A 17,753-nucleotide genomic window follows, 5' to 3' on the forward strand; every position below is an offset into this window, starting at 1 on the left:
ATCATCTAAAATACTTGTTTGATAGCTTTTGCTTTTTCCTTTTTTTTTTCTTATCTTTACCTCTATCTTAACTAGGTGGTAAGATTGATGTAGCTTCTTATTTGTACATTACATCTCCAAGAATTTATTCATCTACAATTAACTATATTCTTAACCTCCTTCCGTTTTGACATTTTTTCTGATGAGTGATTTGCCTTCCCACGATGAACACAAGGATGGAGATCAAAACCTTGATTCTCCACGTGACCAGGTCTTTCACAATGTTGGCATTTGTTTTCAAGATTTTGGACATCTTCAAGAAATCTTACGCTCACAAACTAAACTAGTTTGGAGAAATTTGGAGTATGCAAATCGTTTCTTTCGTCATATCCCAACTTGCCATATCATATCTACAACTTCCCTTATATCTTACACTTGGTCAATGATGACTTGGTAAAGATTACGCGAGGTGTAACCATTATAATAGATATAATTGATGATGTTTTTTGTCGATGATGTATAGTTTAGCGTTGTTAGAAGTTAGATATAGTATAAGTGAGTTTAATTGTTAAGAGTATGTGTTTTGTTATAAAAGGTTGTATGTTAAAACATAGGGATAGAGTATGTACACCTTCATAAGTCAAATTACTACACCTAAGAAATTTGACTACTATATGAAGCATATATACCCTTAATGATATAAAGAAGTCAATTAAAAAGAGCAATTTTTTTAATGTTAAATCATTTAATTTATTAATATAATTGATTATTAATAATTTTTTTTTGAAAAACATTAAAGTTATATATTATAATTATGATTATTATTTTGTGAACTAGAGGAATCAACAACTATGCTAGTCTCGTACTCGTGTCACACACAATTGATTCCAACCGCTGTCACTTTAAACTCTAGGCATGTATGTAGGCCCCTTCCACATGCACAAGATGAATCAAGGATATTTGAACACCAGACCTCCTTGCATGTAATACTTCATTTACATGACCATTATATATTAATTTTAAATCAAATTATTTTGATAATTTCATATCTAACTTGCCCCAAAAAAATATTATTGCAAGGAAAAAATATCTTACAAAATTTCCTTATTTTAAAAAAGGTTTGTTCAATAACCAACCTAAATCCAACTTAACCTTGAATCTATCAATCTCTTTTCACTTTAAAAGAGGTTTGAGGTTTGCATCTTAAGAGATTTGATCTCTCTCGGTCCTTGATAGATCCAAAGTTAAAATAGATCTATGCTGGTTTAATTATTAATTACAATTTAAATTATTACTTTTTATTTTATTTTTATGTAATTTGATTGAATCAAAATGTTATAATTAATAATTATAATTAATAATTTTATTTTATATTTTATTGCGTTGAAAGGTGCTCTCCAATCCCAGTATGGAAGAGGTGTTATAATGTCCTGTCATGCCCTGTCCTATTAAACATTTTGGTTTGATCAAATTACATACAAATAAAAAAAAAAAAAAAAAAATTCCAAAACTCTACAACCTACTATGGGAGAAATATTGTAATATTTAACATTTAGACTGGGTTAAATTATATAAAAACATAATAAAATTAAAATTTAATTAAAAAAACTAATTAAATTAAAAAAACAATGATTATATTTTTTTTGTAAGCTGGGTAGGTCCTTTCTTTTTCATTAGTTTCAAAAAGGCAAGTTACATCCACATGCAAACAGTTAGGTGGCCTCAACTTGCGCAGAGGGAAACCAAGTATGTTGGCCACCTAACGACGTGATAAATCATCCACAAACAAAAAATAATAAGTCTATCCAACCAAGCCAAATACGTCTAATTGTCTTTAAACTTACTATACTATAGATTGCTGAAAACATAACTAAGAACATAATGAAATTTAAAGTCTTCCTACATACAAAAAAGGAAAATCTATGGGCATAGCTATGAAACCATTCATCATTATCAACAAATTCCAGAGCCCGGTCCTTAGCAGTGGAACTTGGAAGCTCTGTCTGTGTTATGCATGGGATATACTCTTTAATGCGACGCAGCCTGCCATCCTGCTTTTGCAGTTGGAAATGGAGTTTTTGAAACTCCTTTTTATAATAAGGAAACTTGTGAACTGTAGTTTCCTTTCTCGCGAAGTTCTGCTCCAAGGCTTTCGCCAGAATACTTTTCATTGACCAATACAAGAACAAAGTCTGCTTAAACTGCATGGTTCGGCCTCGGGTGTGCCCTGAATCTGGCACCAAGACCCACTAGTCCTCCACATATATGTCCATCATGCCTACCCGCTTGTTTAGATCCTCTTCTCATTCTTCAATTAACCGTCAGATCTCTTCTGAAGTTCCCTCATGGTATGTCATGGCCGCATCGTTTATGATGCTTGAGACCGATTTGTGGCTTTGAGCTCAGACCCTAGAGGACATGGGTTGGCTGGGTGCAGGAGACCCCATAGTTCTTTTGCCACAACCCCTTGAGCTTGGGCCGCCTTTACCTTTTGCTACAGCTGAATGAGCCATCCTCCTGGACCTGCAATTGCCTGGATAAACTAAAACCAAACTTTTAATCGGCTCAAATGTTAGCCAAAACCCATAAGCACCTGGCTTCCAGGGGACGCCACTGATCCACAAACCTGCCAGAGGACATAAGTGAGCCAAATACTGCTCGAATGAAACCTAGAGAGTCGCCCTGTCGTTTATCCAATTCTAAATTCTGTCACAGATAGACAAAAACAAATACATTAACCCCATTAAGCCATCAGGGCACCCCATCCTCTCAAGGATTCGGCGGGCCTTTTTATCGAATGACACAACCTTTTGGTAAAGCCTGAAGGGTACGGTCATTAGACCCCCAACCCATAGATACAATAACCGACCTCGAGGGTAGGATAAAGTAGAATCATTGAGATATAACCGATAAAGAGACCACCAACAAAATAACCCCATTTAGGATAAAAGGATACGAAGATTACAAACACGGGAAACCAGGTAACCTTAATACATAATTCAAGTTCCATACAGATACATACATTTGCTAAAAAACCATCCTCCTTTGAGACTTCGATGACTCAAAACTTGACAAACCAAAGGCCAATAGGTAATAAGATTGATGCATGGGGGCAATGTAAAGAGAACAGACCACATACCCATTTACCAACACGAGGAGAAGTCGAGACTGGAGGCATGTCCAAAGATCCTTTGCAAGTTGAACCTGAGCCAAATCATAGAGCCGAGCACCCAAACACCACGAGAGGCAACTCTCGTCGACCAGAAAACTACCAAACTCACACCTGGAGGTTATGAAATTCTTCCAAACACTAAAGACTTTGCCACCTTCCACTATGGTAATTAGTCTCCGCATGCATAGAGCCACCTCTCCATATGCCTTACATGTGTGGAGGGTGGCAGGTAGTTGCCTCGAAAAGACCCTCACTAATCACCCACTGTGATAGCGTTGTCCAACTCACACCCGGATCGGGGATTAATGATTATAATTATTAATAAAACACTTTGACTTGGTATAATTAAATAAAAATAAAATAATAAAACAAGAAATAATAATATAAAAATAAAATAGAATAAAAAAATAAAATTATTCAATTAAAGTAAAATAGTCAATTCACCACGTTGAGAGATCTTTCAGTAAAAATCACATAGGAGACTTTTAGTGGACGCGTTTCGAACCATCAAATGTGGTTCACTGTAAGGACAAGATGAAAAACGAGATCATGACATCAAATAAATAGATGAAGATAAATGTTTATTAGCCATTAGAGTATAACAATTAGTTTTCACCAAAGAATAGATATCTGTTATTGCTTAATTATTTATTTTATTTTATTATAAAGTAAGTAACTGTTAGCAAATTAAATTAATTCTTTTTAGTAAAAAATAAAGGTAAAAAAATAAATGAAATAAAATAGTCAAACCTAAATAATCAAACAATAAAATAATAAGAAAATGGATAAATAATGTAAACAAAAATAAAAATAAAAATAACATAACATACAATAAATAAATAAAAATAATTAAAAATAAAAGGAAAAAAGAATAATAATAATAATAAACAAATAAATAAAGAAATAGAGAATAATAAGAGAATAATAATCAAATAATAATAATAAAGTAAGAATATGAATTCTAAAAAATTAAGAAGACATGGTAGGGATCCAACACTTGCTATTATTCCAACCATCATCTCTATTCAAATTATTAGGTTTCTTTTCAATTTCTTTTCAATTTCCATGGTTTCCCTAAACTTACGGTGATGAAAATGATCAACCCTTGCAATGATCCTAGCCTTTTCAATGCAGATGTGATATTTTGTCTTTTTTGCATGTTCCCCAAAGCTAAGGAGTGAGACCTCCTATGTTTGATGTCGGCTGCGTGTGTGTTCTTGAATTATTTGATTTATCGAGCGGCCGGTTTCACCAATGCACGGAGTCCCACAAGAGTATGGGATGATATAAACACCTTTCCCATCTTTAGGGTCCACTCAATGCAGATGTGATATTTTGTCTTTTTTGCATGTTCCCCAAAGCTAAGGAGTGAGACCTCCTATGTTTGATGTCGGCTGTGTGTGTGTTCTTGAATTATTTGATTTATCGAGCGGCCGGTTTCACCAATGCACGGAGTCCCACAAGAGTATGGGATGATATAAACACCTTTCCCATCTTTAGGGTCCACAGGGTCCTTCACAGATTTAAGGGAGCTTTAAATAGGTTTAGGGGGCCTAAATGTTGAAGGAACCTTATACTTCTTTAGGATCTTAGTGGTTCCTTGAATAAATGAAAGATGAACCCGTGAAAACTGATATTTCAGGTCTTTCTTAATCTTGGGGCCTTTTTTAGCCTTAAGGAAAGCTCTAAGACACTTTTTACTTTTATGAAACATTGTGACTTACTGTTTTCACAACCCATGGTTTTTTCCATGGTATTATTCTCTAATGTAGCGTGTAAAATAAAAAAATAGATTATTTACTTAAAATAAACTAGTCAATTTACAGTTATGTAAACATTTTGACTCAGTTTTACAACCCATGGTTTTTTCCCTTGGCTTCTTTAATGTAGAGTATTTAAAAGCATAAAATTTTAACGAATTTTCCACACATAAAAATAGCCCATTGTCAATTTCTTGTGCCAAATTTGAATCCTTTTGTGTGAGAGCTATATATAGACACAAAAGATTTAAAGGACAGTTTTTTGTTTTTATTTTTTTTAAATGATATTTTAAATATTTTGCCAATGGTTTTTCAGAGCAAAAATACCTCTATTTTTGTATCAGTGCTTTGTAACAATGTTTTCATTTCAGTAATTTTGTTTATGTATTTATAGTCTTTATGTTTGAAAAATTAGGCTTTACTTTTGTATAATTATTCTTGTCCTCCAACATGAGATTGTCTTATAGGCAAAGTCTTAAATTTTTAGGGAAAACATTTTTCATTGTAATTTGTTAATTTAAAAAAAAAAAAATTGAAGATTTATATTCTCTTTATCCCATTTCAATGATTTTGATGCATGTATCTATAGTCCTTATGTCTCAAAAATTATGATTTATTTTTGTATATGTTTTATTTTTGTATCAATGTGCCTTATAGACAAAGTTTTTAATTTTTTTTTAAAGAATCTGGTTTCAATGATTTTGATTTATGTATCTATAGTCCTCATGTCTGAAAAACTGGGATTTACTTTTGTATGATTATTGTTGTCCACCAGTTTGAGAGTGTTTTATAGGCAACCAAGCATCAATTAGTTGTGCCAAATTTGAGATTTGAATCCTTTGGTGTGAAAGCTATAAATGTGAGCTATATATAGACATAGAAAATTCACAAAGTGATTGGGGGATTAGGACCTTAAGTTGTCAATCTCATAAGTGGCTATTATTGGTTGAGATAAACCTTCCCTAATACCAAATTAGGGTTTATTTTTGTATTGGAGTGTCTTATAGGCAAAGTTTAAAAGAAAAAGAGAAAAATTTGGTAACTTTTTTTTATTATAATTTCTTAATTTAAAATAAATTTAAAAGCCAGAGTTATTTTCTCTTTATTTTTCTTTTTAAATTATATTCTAAATCATTTGTGAATGGTTTGTACAAATAAAAGAAAATTCTTTCACCAAAAATACCTCTATCTATCCTCGTCCTCCCACATGAGAGTGTTTATATTAAATTGTATTAACTACTTCCTTTCAAGCTTTTGTGAATGGTCCTCATGTTTGAAAAATTTGGAAAACTTGAGTGTCTTATAGACAAAGTTTCAAAAAAAAAAATTAGGGAATCTCATTTCAATGATTTTGATTCATGTATTTATAGTCCTTATGTCTTAAAATTTATGTTTTATTTTTGTATAATTATCTATCATGTAAACTAGTGTAGATCCATCTTAACTATGAAGGTTTGCACATAAAGAGATTTGATTCCTCCCCGGGGTATGATAGATCTGGAGTTAAGATGGATGTTTTGTCAAAATGCTTAGCTGGACAAAAAAACATTACAACATCTCTTTCATATTAAAGAGCGTCTAAGATAGATGTTTTGTCAAAATGTTTAACTCGACAAAAAGCATTACAACATCTCTTTCATATTAAAAAGCATCTCCACACACAAAAATAAAATTTGCTAAAATAAAAATAAAAATAAAATATACAAATACTTATTTATAACCTTTAGTAAATTTTAACAAAATATATTCATAAATTTTTGCCGGATATTGAATTTCTTTTCATGCACATTTTCCGTATTTCCTATCAAGTTTGAATTTTGGATTCAAACTTGGTAACTACTTTACCATCAACGCGTATCATTAACAAAATTTATATTTACTATTTCAAAGGCTTTAGATCGACGACTGTGAGTCCAACATGCGAATGCACCCGAATCGTGCAACCGTGGATGTGACATCGTGTTGGCCTCTTTTAGGCCTCGAGTTCCTTGCCCCTGAACGAGACAAACAAGACCTCTGGAGTCGTTCGACTTAAAACTTCTGTGTAAGGGAATACTGTCAATGCCACTGAGGACATCGCTTATTCTTCTCCTTTCCCAGCCCAAGTTCCGAGAATTGCATTTCAGCACGCTGAAGAGCATGGCAGAAACACCAGGGATTGGTAAGACAAATTTTCTAAATTTCTATAACTTTTTCATTAAGAAAGATCCAAATATGAATTTGTCTTTCAAAACGACATCTGATTGCCTCTTAAGGGCATGATTTTCTTGATTCCTTGACATCTATATGTACAGATCACGTGAATTTAAACAGGTTACATGATTCTGTATATAGATAGCAAGCTGTATAATTATTTTTTTTATTTTTAAATTTATTTATATAATTATTTAATGGTTTAATGTAGAAAAGAAAAATGATCTACCACTATAAAATACTCATTTACAATTATATGAAATCCGGGTGTTCCACACATTCAAATTTTGATACTCACTGCGTACAACTGCTGGGCTATGTATGCTGAAAGTACTTCATCTGCAAATAGTATGCACATATCTATATATTTACTCGTGCATGTTCTTTACAAAACTTGTCTTCAAAATTTCTTTTTGGAAAGTGCCACGTTAAGCTTCAGAGAAGATTACAACTGTGGCTCTGAAAGGCCCATCACCATAAACAGGCCACTTGTGCCGGCGCCAAAAGGCACCGCAAGCGGCCACTTACTCCGACCCAAAGAGGTTCGAGACCAGAAGCAACCCACTTGTTCAGTAAAACAACCCTCGAGGGGCGAATTATTGAAGGCAAGCACTTCTGTTCTGTGAAAGGGAATATTCGTCAAAATCACCCAGGCCTTAAGTGGCCGTCAAAGGGAATAACCTTCCGTCAAAATCACCGAGTACTTGATCTTAGCCCAACCACTTATTTGGAATTGAAGATGAGTACCTGATTGATTAAGTTGCCATGACAAGGGGTAATTTTGCGTCAAAAACATCCAGTACTTGCGTTTGGCCCTAATTTCATGTCTTTTCGAATTGGAGATTGGCGTTGTCTATAACTTTTTGGAGTTTTTGTCAGAATCTGTTGAATTTTTTTTGGGTCAAATCTTGATCTTTATTGTCTAAAATCAATTTTTGACGTCAACATCCCGAAAAACCTTTGGGGAACTCAGATTTAGTGAGTTCTAATTTGAATTTATAACTTAAACATGTGATTCCAATCAATTCCGGGCAAATTAGATCAGAAAATATGCCAGAAAAAGTCCAAAACATATAACAGATAGACTACGACTTTTTGTTTAGCAAAGTTGACGCGATAGGAAGTACTCTTCAATTGAAAACACGTAGAACTTGCACTTGAACTTGCACTTGGTCCCAATAGCACCTTTGTTTGGTAAAATTGTCATGACAGGGAGTACTCTTCCATCAAAATCACCCATGACTCACAGTTGATCCAATTGCTTGTTCGTGTCTCTGGGGAATTGAACCTTGGTTGGTGGCTTGCACTTGGCCCCAATTTCAAAATCACCCATGAGTCACAGTTGATCCAATTGCTTGTTCGTGTCTCTGGGGAATTGAACCTTGGTTGGTGGCTTGCACTTGGTCCCAACTTCTTGTATGTTCCTTTAGGGGAATTGAAGATAAGCACTTTTGTTCAGTAAAATTGACATGGTGGGAGTACTCTTTGGTCAAAACACCTAGGGCTTGCACTTGGCCCCAATAGTATCTCTGTTGGGGTAAAGCGCCTATGACATAAAACACTCTTCCATCAAAATCACCCATGGCTCACACTTGACCTAATAATTTGTTCATCTCCAGGGGAATTGAACCTTGTTGGTGGTTTGACATGGCATTATTTTCATAACTTAACCAGAATCCCATTGGCTGACATAAAACATTTGAGAATATATAACTACACAAGGTTTTCCCTCCAACTGAACCTCTTGTTCATGTCTCGAGGAAAGTTGAACTTTGCTGGGTGGCTTGACATGCCATTATTTTCACTACTGGACGACAACCCCTTGATTGATAACATCTGAGCCTTTGTAAGTGTAACCCTATTAAATAGCTATGGATGTTTCATGAAAACTTTATGAATGATCTCTCTGGTAGTACACATCATAACGCTCTTATTAACGCTCCAATTAAGAACAATAACTACTTAAGGCTGTAAAAAGCACTATTTTACTTTTGAAGTTTCTAGAAAAATAAGTTTTTTCTGTATGGCTATTCCTTCGTAGAAATGCCTACTCTTTTAAATGCATATAAGAAGCAGACACACCCCATATTTCCTCATTTAAGTCTAGCTTTCTAACTATTGCAACCCTTCACACTATTGAGAAGAGATTTCAACAAAAGAGGAAAGCCAAATTTGGTTTTTGATGAAGTATGACTTCAAACCAATATTTGTGAAACAGTCTATCTTTTTATTTTGGTTTGACATTAAAGCTTCCTTTGATTATTGATAAAACATTATTTACATTGCTTTAATTCAAAAAAGGGGTAAGTTGCACAAGCAACCTCCATAAGGACTAGCAAAATGTTAACCAAGACTCAAAAGTGGGTTGGCTTATGCCAAAACACTTGAGAACATGCCATTGATAAACCATATAGCGAAGTAGCAAAGTCCATGGTGCCACAAGGAATATGAATTTACAACTTGATACATAAGCACTACCCAATAATGCCAACGATGGGCTAGGGCTCATCATGGTCATCTAGGGTAGGGCCCTGTTACCGACCGGTTTAGCGGTCTCATCAAGGTTCTCATGAGGTGTTATCTGGTACCAAATAGGACAAGTGTCCACTAACATGTCGACACAGGTCTCTACTTTTTAAGTCCAACTTCTATGAATGGCTATGGGAGGCTTCCCTACATACACAAGTATCTCTACCAAAATGATTAGACTAGTGCCTAATATATGTATTTTTGATTAGACTAGTGCCTAATATCTGTATCTAATGGGATGTAGGAGTTAATTATTTAACTTTATTGATCTATAAATAACATTTTTATGCAAAAATAATGTAGATCAGCAAATAAGATCACTAAAATTCTAATATTTTTACATCTAAATTAACACAAGAAAAGAGTGATAAGTACCCTTACCAAGTATGTGATAATTTCCTTGTTCTATTTAATTTCCTTATTGTCCTGTAGCTTCAAATATGCAGAAAAGTATAGAAAACAACTAGCTAATTGTCCTCTTAGGTCCACCCATACAGGTAGAAACACCTTAGATTGGTGGATCTATGGGTGAAAAGGTTCAGGAAACAAATAAATGAAGAAAGTGACAGCACAAAACCTGAGACCTGTAGGTGTAAATGGATTTCCAACAAGTTGGAAATCACTTGTGGTGATTTTGGGTTAAATCCCCCTTTGAGTTAAACCACAGAAAAAATTCCAGCAAGTAAAATAAGCTCGTAATGATTGGAAATCACTTGCTTTTACTCCAGAAATTTAAAGATGATGCAGTGGTATAAAATTTGGAATAACATAAAGGGTCCAAGGGATGATTACTTACTTGTTTATGCCCCTTCGTATGGTAAATTTGCCAAATCTGCTATGGAAGCTGCTGTAATAAATTGTAGATCTGCAAAGCTTCTCACAATACCCTCATGAAATGTGAAATATTAATGTAGAAAATGAGAGGGTAAGTTATCTTGAGGTGTGAATATATCTAATAGTTAAATCCTCAAGATCTACTAGTTATCAAAATCTCGATTTATGCACAAGCTAGGATTTTATTCTATTTCTGTATTTTTTTCTTTTTATATGATAGAAAATTAAAGAATTTGATATTTTTTAATAGATGTGGTTGCTATAGTGAGGTTTACCTTCAACGTGCCAGATTATGATCACAACCCCATTTTTCCTTTGGACTAGAAATTGGGATAGGAGTTGAGACTATCCCACCCAATTTAGCCTAGAATGTCAACACAAGCTCCCTAATTCCACTATGAAAATCCCTTTATTTGAGAATTTTCAAACCACTAAACTAATTGTAACACTAACAAGATCCTACATTTGTTGAAGATACCCTCTAAAAGGGTTTGTTCAACCATTAGGTTTGAACACCTTTAGCACTAGCATAGGGTGAGGTGAAGGCTTGGCCCTAGATCTCCACTTCCACGTGACTTGTGGCCCCTCAATGGATTGGTCTAGCAGCTTTGTGGTAACTGCTGTTGCAAAATCTAGCAAGCCTTGTGAGGGGTTCACGAGGTGAGTGCCAGACCCTATAGCAACAATGAGGGAGATTGCCATTGTCACCTCAACAATCTTCCTCCTTTTGTTTAGTGGAGTTCACCACAAGGGAGGCTTCCCCGTATTCCCCTATAAGGATTATCTAGTTCTAAGGTTCCAGCTGATGTAAATAGGCTAGGGAAAGATACCTTAAATTGGATAAGGCTCAATTCTTCTTTATAAAGGAGTTACGTATCTTACCCCTAGACTAGATAAAGGTTTCTACACACTAGGGTTTATTTATATTCAATGATAATGAAATACCTAGACACATAGAAGTTAAGGAAAGAGTTTACTTGAAGATTAGATCAACAAAGAAATAATGTAAACCCTCAAATATGCTTCAAGTTGAAGTTTGGCTAGGGTTTAGGGCTCCCAAAGCACAAAATTGATAATGGAAGGATGACGTCAGCCATATTATGGGAAAATATATGACAAAATATGCTATATTTTGCATTTAAAAGGTATAAGGAGGTAAACCCTTGGTTCTCATTCACAAACATGCATCCACAATAACCCTACAAACAATTCGGTCCTAGAAAATGCCCTAGCAGCTTGCCTTAAAAAGCTTAGGAGATCTAAAAAGGGAAAATTATTTTATTTAGAGGTTTTTGATCAACACAAATCAACTAGTACCTAATCCTACTTGGGCTAATGGAAATTTAGGGCAAATTTTAGAGATAAAGGACAATTGATTGGAGTAAGGGGGGAGAGTATGTTTCCCACTTGTGAAACCCTAACTATCCTTTTTGTGAGGGGAGAATTTAAATAGAAGATGCACACTAGTTGTTCTATGGATTTCAAGGAAGAATATATTTAACATGCAAAATTTAACCAAGATTTCCAATAAATAATATGCCTTTAGTCATGGAACATAGAGAAACCCTAGCATTAATTCATTCACATCAAAATAATGAAAAATCAGCAATAAACTTACAAATTCGTCCAAGAAAAGACCTTTTAATCCAAAAGGACATCCCCAATACAATAACCAATCTCCAATAGCAAATGCTACGTAAAAATCACATCTCTACCAAGCATGGAAAAGACAAAGATAATTTATATCCAAGAAGATAGGGTCGAATTCTCAAGTGTGATGATGAAAAAGACCAAGTGAGGGATCCTCTATTTATATTAGCCTACAAGCCCTAAAACAAGAAAAATAATATTAGCCTACAAGCCCCAAAAAAAAATTGAATTTGCGTGTTTGACAAGGCAAGGGGTTACAAGCCAACTCCATAGCTCAAAACAATAAAGTAATGCCATAAAGCCCACGCGTGTGGGTTGATATCCTCCAAAATCATGACGTCATGCCCTTTTTTGGGCATAAATGCTACAAAAATGCATGGGGTGTGCTAGTGAGATGTTCCATCATCATAATCAACTCCAAGTTTTGAGGGAGACATCAAGGAATACCTCAAAGTGCCTTCATGTTCAAGGAACCACGCTTTGGGAGTCTCGCATCACTCTCAAGGACTAGATTAGTGACATGGCATCACTTGTCTCCAATATTGGGGCTCCAAGTGTGAGTACAAGTCCTCCCATGTCATCCTAGGGATGACCATCATCATCTGGACTTCAGATTAGGTAATTCCCATCAAATAGTGTCAAGGCTAGCCTAGGGGCGTCCTAGGTCTGTTTGGTACAACATCATGAAAATCCAACACCAAATAAGAGGATCTCAGTGTTTCAACATTTGGGGATACTCCGGGGTGTCAATCATTAGTTGAAATCATCAAAGTACCCGATGCTTTGCTCTAAAGGGGCAACACTGCATATGCAAGGTCAACACTGCTCTCTAGAAGGTTCAAAAGAGCATGAGAAAGTTGTTTAGTGGAGCGACGTAATGTTCCCTCAAAGGCCTCTACTACTGTGTGAAGGAACACTTGGAAAAACCATCTCAAGATCAAGTGAAAGCCACCAATCATTAGGGAAAATGACCATAGATGCATCATAGTGGACCATACTTAATTGTTAAGGGCATAATAACACTTCAAACTGAGATCACCTTCAAATATCTAACTAGACCAAGTCTTGTAAAAGTGTTCCCTACTTGTGTTAGGGATGGCTAGATGGTCAACCCTATTAGGTGTTTCCAACCCCTAAGGGGAGGTGACATGTCTTAGGTCAACCCTTCAATCCATAGGTGCTTGTGATAATGGTGGCAATGGAGGGGAAGGACTTCAAGGCAAGGTGCCATGGTCATGGGACTAGCTGATGGAGGTCCATCATCTTGAGTGTATAGATGTAAGGAGGGAGAAATTATGGAGGCATGAGTTACATAAGCTACCCCTTTCTTTGGCTTTTTCCACCCGTCTAGTGCGCCTTTTACTACTTTTCAATAATGTTTTGAATAGGAGCGTAGTTTAGGAGCCCAAGCTTTCTTTTAATGATTTAGCATTTATTTACCCCTTAATGACAAGCCAGTTTATCTCTTATCAAGGTTGGGACATGCAAGGGTTTCTTTATTATGTGATGGGGGATCAAGTGCTCAAGGAACTAGGTTATGCCTAATGAGGGGGGTAGAGCTCATGCTAGGCTTTTGCTCGCATGCTAATTAATGTTTCGACCATCTTTTGCATTTAAACATTCTTTTTCTTTCATTGTACATTTCATGCTTTTATATTTCTTTTAAATACATCAAACTCCAGGGAAAAGTTTCTGTCCCATACTCAAGGATGAGGATAAGAGAGTGCTAATCCCAATGAACCAATGACCACAAACCCAAAGAATGGAGATGAAATTTGGGGAATGATGGAAAATGGCAAGTATGGAATAATCATGGACACGCTACTTCAATCCAAGTCTCCGAAGTAGTGCCACTCCTATAACCCTAAGGCTTAAGAGGAGGTCCGACTAGGGTCAAAACTAACCTCCTTGGTAAAGTGAGAGAAAAAGTTTAAAATCAAGATTGGACAATCGTTCATATCACCCCTTAATCCATATTAACTTGCCAAAACATTAAGTAAAAGCACATGATTTCAAGATGGTTAGAGTACCTACCGAATGAGGACCCACCTTCCTTCAAGAGGAATGTCGGATGGTGAGAGGTGTCTAACCGGTGCAAATGGTGGAGGATCATATCATCATGTACTAAGTAATGTAGGGCTGTTGGTTGATTGGATGTCCAAAGAAGGAGAATATTTTCTCCGATGAGGTTACCCACTATTTGGTGGGTAATAGTGACCAAAAGCACTTGTGTCTATTCTACGAAAGATGAATATTATAGCACAACACTGAGAAAAAGGAGCATATAAAATTCAATCCACAAAAAGTATTTGCACATGAAAAGTTCCCATCATGGCATCAAAATGATCTCATGGTTCAACAACAATCAAAATAAGAGAAACTAGCCTTTTGTAATTTTTCTAATAACAGCTGGTTAACAACTAATTTCCTCCATTTGTTAAAAAGTAATTGACTTGTTATCCACATATTGGAGACTAAGTCACTTTTACAATAAAATACCATTTTCTGCATAAAATTTTGTCCACAAGAGGGGGAGGACCCACTTGATTTGACCACTCATATGCAGGAAAAGACAACATCTCACTTTCTTTACCCTTTAACTAGCTTGAAACAATGAATGATAGCCAATGGTTTGATTAAAAATATCCCACGTGTTGCTTTGAATAATTTGGCCACTAAAACTCCCATGACCCTCTTTGGATGCTACGATGCTTCATACAATTGTCCAGAAAACAATTTGACTCAATTGGGGATCTACATCTCAATGCTTGGTTTGAACATCCCCTTGTGTGGCATCGAGTAGACCCAACTTGTGTGAAATTCCATAAAGCACCTTCAATGGGTCTCGATCGAATTTGCAATGTTCATTTGGCCCCACGAACCCTCATGACTACTTACTACTTGGTTATTGATGGCATGGAGTGGCCCCACATGCAAATTGGGAAATCCTTTGTTCATTGGTGGCTAGACGACTTTTCTTTATTCACTAAACAAATATCCCTTTGAACCTTACGTAGAGTATTGGCCCACCTTTTATACGTTGTGGCTTTCACAAGTCTTTATGGTTGGGTTTGGAGAGCATTACAACCAACTTTGTTTATCCACGTGTGATTTTAACTATGCCACAACTGTATTATATTCCATGGCTTAGGATTTATAATGCTTGGTCACAACTATATTATATTCTATTCAAATAATTAAATGACAAAGAATTGTTGTGGGTGATTTTATTTTGCAATGTGTGATTGACCTCTCTGGTTTATTTCCACTACATATATCTAATTCTTGAAGTTAAAACTACCAACGATTTTTTTTTTCGGCGTTTCCGTAATTATGTGGGTAAATAAATAAACTACTGGGGATAAATTAAATTGCCGTGAGAAAATAAATTTGGCTGGTATTAGAAATTTAACACAGATATCCTTTTTGTGCCACAATTTTGATGTGGCATGTCAAGTAGGCATCATGATGATCATTTTGAGCCACTATTGAGTTTTGGTCCTTAGAGCCCTGCACTTTGGGATATGTGTAGTGCCCCATAAAATATGGAATGTCATGAATTATGAGACTGCCATGTTGAAAAATTAAAATATATTGTACCATGGCCCAAAAGATGCATACAAACTCTATGATACATGACCATGTGGAAAAAACATAGGTGAATAAGACATGGGTTGGAAGAGCCCTACAATTATGATCACTATTAGTTTTTGTAGCATCAGATGTGTTCTAGCCACAAAATTTTGTGGAGAGACTAGAATACAAGAGATCTCCAAAACCCAAAAATTGTTTCTAGAAATTCAGCCTAGAAGTAACTTAATTAGATTATTAGCCATTAATCAGAATTAATTAAGTCAAGGTGCGAATGATCTAGAAACTCACACAAATCGACTTCAAGTTAATCCTAACCATTGATTAAGATTTAATCTTGGCCGTTGGAGTCCCAACAAAAGGATTATAAGAAGAAGTCGATGGGCACTTGGAGAATACACTTAGAGTAGTTTGATTTCATGAGCAGATCGATTTCTTGAGTAGCAGCAGTCAGTTGTCGGAGAGAGAGCTAGTGAGATCGAAATAGTGAGTCAAGGGCAGAGACAGTGAAGTCGGAGGAAGGATTCCAGATCCAGTGAGTGCATTTGCAGAGAGGCAAGTGAGCCACAATGAGGTTGAGAGCAGCACAATAGCCTCTAGAGGCAACTTCAAATCTGTTGGGGAAAGCCTAGTTTCAGTGCTAGACGCTGGACAGAGGTTCTAGAGGGTAGGAGAGACATTTTCTCAAACAACAATAGACTAAACGGCTTGAGTAGAAGTTGGTTCGAACAGAGTACAGAAGGGATTGCGCTAGGGTGATGCAGTAGCTACGCAGAGCTCGTTTGGACGACTCAATTTGAGCTAAGGTCAGAGCCCGGATTTTCCGGTGGAGTGAGGAGATTTCCTCACTAGATTTTTCTTGCCAGTATTTCTTTATAGAATTGCCAGTTTCGACATCCAGTTGTAAGATTATTTCACTGCTGCATAATACTAAAACCTTCAATTGTTGCACTGGTTTTCCCAAGTTGGGTTTTTCCAGGGATTTTTGTCCAAAAATAACTGTATTATTTTTATGTGTGTGTGCTAGCATTTCTTCCAACGTTTATTTTTCCGCATTTTTATTTGTGTAGGTTGCAGTGTGAGTTATTTAGTATTTGCTGTAGGAAACAGTAATTTTTTTTTAAAATTAATTAACAATTAGGAGAATAATTTCCAGTTGCTGCAATAGGATTCCACTCAAAATTTTCACATGGTATCAGAGCGTAGTTGACTAGCCAAAGAGCTCAGTCGCGAAGACAAAAGGAGTTTTGTTGTTCAGTGTGGGCAACAGATTGAAACGCCAGAGGCAGCGCAATCACTTTGCTGAGAGGCCGAGTTACTTGAGGAGATTCGATTATTTGTGCGAGGGACAAAAAATTTGATCTCTCCAGATCAAGTGATTCCATAAGCAGAGGGAGCAACCCAATATTTTCGCAAAGCAGATCTCTAGTTGGATGCAGTAGTTTTGCAGCAGTTTTCTAGAGTAGAGCTAGCATCGGGAGGAAGGAAGAAGAGCACACACTGAGGGAAAATTTTCCTTAGGGAACTTCTAGTCCCAAGAAGTTTGATTTTCCTTGCAAAGCAGCAGTCGTCGTGAGCAGAGCTTTTCACTCCAGAAGGGATTTGGAATCGCTGAGCAGCAGCTGAGTAGAAGGGAAGAGGAGATTTTCGACATTTGTTGAGATGGCCATTGTTGTGCTTCATGATTAGGACAGGTTGGATGGAGCTTCCAACTATGTCATCTGGAAGGCTAGGATGTCCTTCCTTCTAGATGAATATGGCCTGGAGCCATATATTGATGCAGTGGTAGCAGTTCCCCAAGATGCAGATTAGCTGAAGGAGTACAAAGAGGAGATGGTGTGGGCGAAGCGATTGATCCTAGATGGAGTTCCACATCATATTGTCTCACATATAACGACCAAGGGAATGACCAAAAAGATGTGGGAGACTCTCTCCACGCTATACCAGGGCATTTCTGAGTAGTGAAAGATGTACTTAGAAGAAAAGCTGAGATGCATCAGAAAGCAGAAGGGGGAAGGCACAAACCCCTTCCTCACCAGAATTTA

General features: G+C 36.1%; 1 protein-coding gene across 1 annotated transcript in view; it reads left to right on the top strand.

Moving 5' to 3' along the window:
• The first annotated feature begins 6,905 nt into the window (after positions 1–6,905).
• Positions 6,906–17,753, top strand: part of LOC149218893 (Nuclear transport factor 2 (NTF2) family protein) — a 352,149-nt gene continuing 341,301 nt past the window's right edge. Inside the window, exon 1 of the mRNA XM_089382500.1 lies at positions 6,906–7,072. Within this exon, the coding sequence (XP_089238626.1) occupies positions 6,973–7,072 (100 nt within the window). The 5' untranslated portion in view covers positions 6,906–6,972. The remainder of the gene's footprint in view (positions 7,073–17,753) is intronic.

Source organism: Pinus tabuliformis, chromosome Q, assembly GCF_031772625.1.
Source record: "Pinus tabuliformis cultivar Carrire ecotype Pingquan chromosome Q, CPIR1, whole genome shotgun sequence".
In the NCBI taxonomy this organism is placed as follows: Eukaryota; Viridiplantae; Streptophyta; class Pinopsida; order Pinales; family Pinaceae; genus Pinus; species Pinus tabuliformis.